General features: G+C 27.9%; 1 protein-coding gene across 13 annotated transcripts; it reads right to left on the bottom strand.

The window, feature by feature from the left end:
* Positions 1-478: 478 nt before the first annotated feature.
* LOC109810501 (uncharacterized) lies at positions 479-6,517 on the bottom strand. Of its 13 annotated transcripts, XR_014434002.1 has the most exons (7): positions 6,383-6,517; positions 6,130-6,229; positions 4,205-5,147; positions 2,211-2,294; positions 2,013-2,099; positions 1,701-1,766; positions 479-728 (listed from the first exon to the last, which is right to left on the bottom strand). XR_014434002.1 is itself a non-coding variant. In XM_029273808.2 (5 exons), the coding sequence occupies exons 1-5, from the start codon at positions 6,428-6,430 to the stop codon at positions 729-731; spliced, it is 354 nt and encodes a 117-aa protein (XP_029129641.1). In that variant the 5' UTR covers positions 6,431-6,517; the 3' UTR covers positions 479-728. The 13 variants fall into 13 exon arrangements, 3 of the variants coding, with proteins under 3 accessions (XP_029129641.1, XP_029129640.1, XP_082931236.1); XR_002240761.3 differs by lacking the exon at positions 4,205-5,147; XR_003805202.2 differs by lacking the exon at positions 6,383-6,517 and having other exon boundaries at positions 1,701-1,812; positions 6,130-6,375.
* Positions 6,518-8,940: the final 2,423 nt, after the last annotated feature.

Raw genomic sequence — 8,940 nt, 5'->3', positions numbered from 1 at the left:
TAAAGAAAACAAAATACTTTTTAGTAACCAACAATTTTAGAAATATATTTATAAATAAATGCAATTTAATTTGGTTTAAAACAATTTCACATTCCAATCCGAAAATTGAATTAAACACTTGTTTACGATTTTGCATCAATTTTTTTTATATTATTTACAATTTTTCATTTGAGTTGATTAATTTTCAACATCCCTACAATTTACAAACTAGCTCCATGACTAATTAAATTTTTTTCTCCAAACCATTTCAATTTACCCCCTTTTATCTTCATCTACGGAGTCGATGTTCTTAGTTGTCTATCTCTTTTTGTCTACCTTCTTTTATAATTATATTTAAATTATAATTCAATAATTTTTCTTAAATACCAATAATTAATAGTAACATAATATTGTAATTTAAATTGTTTATCTCCAAAATATAATTTTTATATTCTAAGATATTCAGTTACTATAAATTTTAATTATGATATAATTAACATATTAAAATTTATTTATTTATTATAATTTTAATCATATAAAAATAAACATTTATAATCTACAATATATATACTAAAATATTAGTATTATATAAGTACAAAACAAGTAAAACAGTAGTAACCCCAAGCGCGTGGTTTAGCGGAAGGGGTTGATCCATGCTTAAGTAAAGTCAGGGATTCGAATCCTGCCTTGTGTATGCAGCCGTGTTAAATCTTGGGACCAACTATCTCACCGTTTGAGGTGCCTCCAACCTAGATACTCCAAGTGACAAAAAAAATTATTTAATTACTATATTACAAAATTAGACGTTTTTTTTTTCACAAACAGATTGATGCAAATTTAGAATAAAATAAAAACATGAATGGCAAGAGATGGAGTTAGAAGAAGAAATTTATTCCACTTTTAATTTTTCACATAATAATGTGAATATATATATATATATATATATATATATATATATTTATTTATATTAAAAAATACTAAAAATACGAAGGAATAGAAATAGTCAAGCATAACTTACAAGATAAGTTGCTATAAAAAAAAAAAAAAACTTACAAGATAAGTTAGACGTAATTAATAATTAAAAGAAAATGTGAATAAGAAAATATATACTCAAAATATTTTTTATTAGATAACTTTATATCAAAATTTACTATTGGACTACGAGTTCTTATTATATAAAATGTATCTACAAAATCTTATATCAATCCACATTTGTTTGACACTCCATTAGTATACTTACAAATTTACATAATCATCCTTCTAAAATATATATAAAAATAAGAATCATTTGATTAGATATTTACAGTTTGTTCAATTTGATAAAATCTGAAATTAACAATTAAGATGATATATAAATATGACTCAATATGTATTGATTAAAAAAACATATTCTATATAAAACTATTAATTGTGTAATTTGTATTTATAACACAGGATTAATCTCATTTGGTGTCTACATTTTTCTTACCTATTTTATACTAAAAATACAGGGATAATCCTTAATAACTGTACATACACTCAAATAAAAAAACTATCCATCAACACAAACTACTATAAGAAAAATATATCATTTTCTCATTCTTTTAAATTTTAATACAGGCACGGAAGGTTTTTTTTTTTTTTTTTTTTTTTTTTTTTTTTTTTTTTTCTCTAGTGATATATAATTATGGCATGTTCAAAGCACACAAAGCAATTACATAAAATTTAGAAATTGTGTGTACCTAAAGAAGAGCTTGAATCCACACCTTCTACCTTGATCAGTTTCGCAGGCAATTTCTATCCAGTAGCTAGTTTGGACACCAAGTGAAATTCCAATACATATGCACATTAATACTATAAGTTCAAATAGCAAATATGAAATATCTATCAATGTAATTTAAAATAACATAACATTAATTTTCATAAGCAACATTATTTAATAATGATTCAAAATAAATCTAATAATTAAATAATGTAAATAATGCTAATCCAAAAAAATCAACATAGCATGCAATCAACCATAATTTTTTCACACCCAAAAGGACGAAACGCACTCTTTAAATTCCAGGGGGCAGAACATGATTCCTTGTGCAAAATAACGCAACCAAGTTGTATGAGCCGGCCAGGTGCTTTTTTGATATCTATCATTAGAATATAGCTAACATCAACTTTGCTGGCCAATAATTAATTACTTTTTACTGAAAAGTCAGCTCGTGTTTAGGTTAAAGAAGTATCAAGTGGAAGAATCAAACCCAAAAATATATAGTCGTGTATCATCCAAGGAATATCCCCATACATATATGCCGCAATACGATAAATTTAATAATGCAATGATCCTGCAATATTTAGGGTTGGTTCAGTAAAGAGAATAATGACTAAAAGACGTACATAATTACCATAAAATATGTTGATGACAAATACCCACTCATCGCTGCTTTCCATTTAAAATTGCATATTGTCAATTTTTGTATGTTTGAAGATTGAAATGGGATTTATTAAAATTGGTATTGTAATAGTTGAAAAAGAAATGAATATGGAAGAGAGATGATGTTAGGATATGATGATATAATCGCTTATCTGATACAGAGAAAATTTGTATACAACGTACCCTGATTCATATTGTAGATTTCTATTCCTCACAGATATATAATGAAGTTATTTGCATAAGATATATTCTAGAATTAGACTAATTCTCAAAATGATTTTATAGAATGCACAGTGTACATCACAGAAAGCACAATGTATTCACAGTAGTTTTAATTCCTCAAACCAGACATCATTAAACATGCTTTTTAATTTGTATTGACCTCAACGAATAGCCATCATATCTTCCTTCTGCCAGAATCTTCAAAATGATTCAAGTCCTAAACTGATAAAACAGGCATAATAGATGCATACAAAACAAATAGTTTTGAACTTCAATTCAGATTAAATAGCTTTAGGTTTGTTGATCAAGTTTTCAAATGCTAACAAAGAGGGTTATTAACATCTAATAAAATAAGTGTAGTTTCCATTCTTTTCATTATTGCAGGAATCCTTATTATATCAAATTGATGAAACTATAAAGCAACATAAACTCCAACTGACTCATATATTGCAATTTATCTCTATCAAACCGGTGTCAATCCTAGAAAGGCAGATCAATCATGTATTCCAAGATGCACTGTGAGATCAACATAACATGGTATTTCAACTTGAAATATACAACATAAAAGATTAAAAAGAAAGATGAGTTACAGTTAAAAATAAAACTTAATTTATACTAATCAATTTAAAATAGTGAATACAGAGTATGCCATGAAAGAAGATTTATGGGTCAGAATTTGTAATCACGGGAATTCAATGCCAAGTTACTAGTCCCATCAAAATAGTGGCATCAATTGGAACCTTCTTTGAGTCATCAAACAGGGCAATACACCATTTAGAAATGGGAACAACAACAATCAAACCTATCGAAACCACAATAGATAGGTTTAAAGGCATGGATCACTGACACAATTGAACTCTATCAAAAAGCAAACTATTTTCCAACGTCTTCATCTATCCTTTTAATCAGACTGCCTTTCATTTGATTCACATTTCTTATTACAATCTCCAATATTATTGTCACATAACCAAATCATTGTAGACAAATTTTTTACACCTCTTCAAAAGTTGCTACTCAAAATTTTCTCCAAGATATTCATTCCTATGATTATCTTTTCTCGTATGTCCACACATCAAAATTAGCAATCTCATCTTCTCTATGCCTATACTAATTTATGTGCTTTTGTTGACACTTCACTACCCAACATTCACTTCTCGAGTATTATTGTTGTTCTTAAAGTTGTTCGGTAGAATTTTCCTTTAAGTTTGATAGACACTTTGTGATCACAAATTATGCTAGGCCAATTTACTCAACTTCATCTAACTGCTTAAATCCTATGCGTAATATCCCCCATCAAACTTTCAATATCTTGCAAGATGGATCCATGATACCAAACCATGCAACTTCTGAAAAGATGTGATCCTACTTTTTCACCTTCAAAACAATGCTAACTCATTTTTCATAGTACTTATACTCATATACTCTGTTTTACACTTAATTGTAAAAAAAAAAAGCCTTTGATTCCAAAGCATCTACCAAAAATGCAAGATTCTAAATATAGGACCATGTCATTCACAACAAGCACGCATCCAATTATGGATGTATTCAATAAAGTATGTCCAATACTAAAGATAAAAAGGCATGAACTTAAAGTTGGACCTTGGTGCAAAACAGCTAATTGCTCGGGTGTTCCGCTATTCATTTATCATCATCGCCTTTCAGAAGATTGTATAATTTGACATGTGTTTGTCCAAACCTTATCATGTTAGAGATGAAATAAATCCATATATGATCATTCATCTAATAACTTATGACTTCAGAAGAGTTAGCTCTAACAGGAAAAATGCTTCATAATCACTGAAACCCTTCAAACAATGATATCTTCGTCCACAATGCCATTCTTAGAAAACAAAAGATAACCACATTATCAGCATGTCTGGTCATTGCATGTTGAACTTTGACATTGTAATCCACTGACTAGAATCTATAAAGAAATCCAACTAGCCAAGAGAAAATAAAGGAGTATGTCTGGTTGAAAGAATAAAAGAGTAAAAGACATGTCCTTTGATCTTGATTCCCCTATTCCACTTGTTGTCCACTATACCGATTCATAAAGTGGTTCCAAGGGAACAAAGAACAAGTCACTTGATCTTCCATCCTTTTCAAAGATATACTCATCCAACAGGCCTAACCAGTAACCCCTCCTACACTTTTCCTTCTACTTATAAGGGACTAGCTGGGTTATTGTTTTCCCATACCATTGCTTGACTGAAGCAATCATTTCTTTTCTCTTTCAAGTTTGTGAAACTCACTAAGCCAATTCCATTTTCCTAAAGTCTTTATTATAGCCAGTTAATATTACCATTGCTTAAGACTGCCCTTAAGTTGAAACTTCATCTTCAAACATTCAGATGGCATCATCTTGGACCCCAAGGCAAAACAAACTATTTGAAAGTGCCCTGGCTAAATTTGATAGAGAAACCCCAGATAGGTGGCAGAATATTGCCAACGAGGTGGGAAAATCAGTAGAGGATGTTAAAAGGCACTATGAGATCCTCAAAGAAGATATCAGACGTATTGAGCATGGTCGAGTGGCATACCCCTACAGAACAAACAATTCCAACAGTAATTAAGGCATCAGTGTCAAATGGCACAGGTATTGCACCCCCTTTTCTTGATATTCCAAAATCATTTTAGTTTCAAGAGTTCCATTTTTGCAAAAAAAACATAATCTATAATCCTCATATAAAATAAAAAAGAAAAAAAGTTAAAAACAAAATCGTTGCCTTAACCAGTTTTAAATTGACACTTGCAACTTAAAGAACCATACTTGCTATTGTAATTACATCCCATTCGCCAGTTAGAGAGGAAGCACCGGGCATTCCTTCATGAAACTCTAATCAGGATTCTATAACCTATCTGACTGAAATTTCAGTACTTGTTCTTCTCTTTACATTTTGGTCTAGACCATTTATTTTCTATTATAACTGAAGCTGTCTTCAACACTTTCCTATTAGTCTAATCAAATTCCCAACATTAAACCCTTTCTGGACATATGCAACAACACAGTTCACTAACTTAATTTCCCTTTTTTCTACCATTGGCAGGTTATTGATCCAGAATTCAGCAAACTTGAAGACTCATGATGATTATAATCATATCCGCTATAGTTAAATAAAAATAAATGAAAGTACCATCATCTGTGAACTGTGAAAAAAAAAAAAAAAATCTAACAGTAAGCAACCGTGTGATTGCTAGTTTTCTAGTGTTGAAATGTATCAAACGGATGTATTTACATTTTACAAATTAATCGTGTTTATAAATAAGTACAAATTATGAATAAAGAATTAGTTATTTTATTTCTCTATCTACAACAACTATGATCAAATACTCCTATGCGTGTGCGGTTACCAAAACAAACAAATGCAAGTTCCAACAACAAAATGCACCGAATAATAAGCGTAATGGATAATCATGGTTACCCGTACGATCTAATTAATTTTTTTTTCCGCTTAAAATAAGAGGGACATAAATAAAAAAATAAAATTAGAAAAAAGTAATGGTGCGGGGATTGAGTGGTTTACCTTGAGGATTCTGGATTCTAGGGAAGTTGGAAACAAATGGTGATGCTGTTTTGAGAGCGAAGGGAATTTGGAAGCGATGGGGAAAAGTGGAGCACCGTATCTGAAGAAATGCGAGTCAATGGGAACAGGTAAAGTTCGTCTTAGAAGGGAACAAATGATGAAAAGGTGAAAACAAATTAAGGAGTTGAAAATTTAAATCGTTAGCCAAAATAAATTAAAAAAAAAATGGAAATGAAATCCAAGGGATAGATACTTGGATAGTGGGTACGATTTGGTGATTGATACACCTTGTGTGAAGCATCTTTGCGATGCAAAAGTTTTAAAAAGGTGGCAAGTAATGGTTGTACCGTACTTGCTACGTAGGTGTAACTTTAGCGACAGAATGGTTGGATATTCCATTCAACAAATTTCAGTATAAAATTAAGAAGAAGAAAAAATCGGTGTGCTTACATGTTAATGAGATTATTAAAATTTTATCTTAGTCACTATACTTATTTAAGAAGTTTTTTTTTTTTTTTTTTAGAGGTGAAATTCATTTGATAAGTTTTTCTAACATTTAGTTGAGTAAGTAAAGTCTTAATTGGCCTTTGCTAACCTTTAGTTGAGAGTATCTAAAGTTCTAAATTAAGTTAAATACTATTAAGTTTCGACTAATCACTAAATCGATAATTATACTTGATTTAAAGATTTGTAACATGTCGTTGACTTTAGGGAGAGAATAACATGTTCTTTTAAGGAGGCCTTCATCCCCTAACATTTTTCTAATTATTTTTTTATACGTAATTTAAAATTTTTTATTTTATATTTTTATAATAAAATAAATATATTTAAGTGCTATTTATTTTTTATTCGATAAAATATTTTTTTATAATCTTTGTTATGGACATTATAGTATCTTCTCTTAGGAAAAATATTTAAATATCATTTATTTTATCTTTAATAGTTTTTATTTTGTGTATTTTAAAAGCTATATATTTTGTAACAATCTGCATTAAGAGAGATTCAGATATTTGTACAAGTGTAAGATTGTACAGTTAAGGAAGATTCAATAAAAAAATTAATTTGTACTTATATACCAATAAGATGCATCTACATTTCAATAGTTTATAACTTAAAAACGTTACAATTAAATGTGTTTCACTTGAAACAATTTAGAGATAAGTGACTTTTTGAAAAATTTCTCAAAAAATGTGAGTGTGAGGATAAAACACACTAAAATGTTTTGTGTTAGTTTGTGGGGATAGTCAATAGTCTTAAAAGCAATCGAACATCTAAAAAAGTGTTATCTATGAAGAATTTTGATCAACGAAGAGTTGTATGAAGTGTCACCTTATAAAGTATGATAAAGTGCAACCATGGAAACATCAAATTTGAGTGAGTGTTACATATTATTTTTATAAAAGAAATAACTTTATTAGTATCTTTATATTAATTTTAAAGATAGAGAATATTTATTAACATTTTTGAATGACACAAACTTATAAATTCTAAGAGGGATCAAGAATTTAAAGTTTAAACATTTAAACATATAAACAAATGTTTTTTTTTATCCCCGTCATTGTTGTTGTCAAATTCTCTTTATTTTATTTTTTTATTTTGTCTTTATTTTTTTAAAGTATTTTCTAGGTTCCACCATTGAGTGTAAAGATTCAAACACATTAGTATAAAAGTTTTGGGAGAACAATTTTTATACAATTGTTGACTGTTATTTTCGTCAAAGATAATTTAATACTGTAACATAATTTATTATCATTTAACATATTTCTATCATATATTTAGCATATGAAATATAGTTAATATAAATGTCATTTTTTATTATAAATTTTTGAAGCTTTGCAATAACACGTGAAACTAATGATTAAATATTTGTAATATCAAGTTAAAAAATATATTTAATTTATTTTCATGAAAAAATATTTTCTGTTATATATTATTGAATCGATTAACAAAACACACAATTATAATATTTTACATAAAGTATAATGTTCATGTATAAACTAGATAAATTCTTATTCTTAAATTTGGCCCTCCACTTCATCCTGGTTGACTTTCTATCCAATAATTTTGAAGTATCATCCCTTATCTATTATATATATATATATATATATATATATATATATATATATTATATATAGATAAACATGTTAACAAGATGTTACATCCTCTTTGAATTATAATTTGTTAAGTTTAAATAATTTATTTTTCTATATTTTAATTTATTTTTCTTTTTAGTCATTTAAAATGTCTCATTTTAATCCTTAAACAAATCTTTTGTTTTTATTTTAATTTTATCATTTATTTTTCATTAACGTTTAGTTCTTATAATTTTATTTACTTTCTCTTTTAATCCTTATAGTTTTATTTGTTTTTTCTTTTTAGTTCCTATAGCTTTATTTACTCTTCCTTTTAGTTGTATGATTTAAAATATATCTTTTAATCTATATATATAGACCTTTTCCCCTTTAATCCCATCATTTATTTTTATTAACATAATTTGTGTTGTGATGAAGTGACAAAATCCACTTCAAAGTGTCATTTTTTATGTGAAATATTTTTTTTAATTGTTGAAGTTACTTTATATTAAGTTTCATCACCAACTACTACAACTTAGTTCTTGGTTTTAAATTCATAACTGCAATGGTCATTATTGAGGTGTCCTAATTATAAAGTAATGTAGTTTTGATTTTAGTTGATTTCAAGTTCTATTGCAAGTGTTTTTTAATTTTTGGTTATTATTTTTCATTTTAGTTTTTGATGCAAGTGATATATAGTTGTGGGTACTTCCAGTGGGTAGATAGGGTGACATATGAA

This window comes from Cajanus cajan, chromosome 5, assembly GCF_000230855.2.
Source record: "Cajanus cajan strain Asha chromosome 5, NIPB_CcT2T_4, whole genome shotgun sequence".
Taxonomy (NCBI): Eukaryota; Viridiplantae; Streptophyta; class Magnoliopsida; order Fabales; family Fabaceae; genus Cajanus; species Cajanus cajan.
The sequence above is the reverse complement of the archived record's forward strand: the minus strand, read 5'-3'. Positions and strand labels throughout refer to the sequence as shown.

Bases quoted from the DNA above. Each gene is read 5' to 3' on its own strand.
- LOC109810501 (XM_029273807.2), bottom strand. From the start codon at position 6,430: ATGCTTCACACAAGGTGTATCAATCACCAAATCGTACCCACTATCCAA. The intron at 2,100-6,129 runs GTAAACCACTCA...TTCTAATGATAG, and splicing joins TAGAATCCAGAATCCTCAAG to ATATCAAAAAAGCACCTGGC. The intron at 729-1,700 runs GTACACACAATT...TGGAGTATCTAG, and splicing joins GGATTCAAGCTCTTCTTTAG to GTTGGAGGCACCTCAAACGG.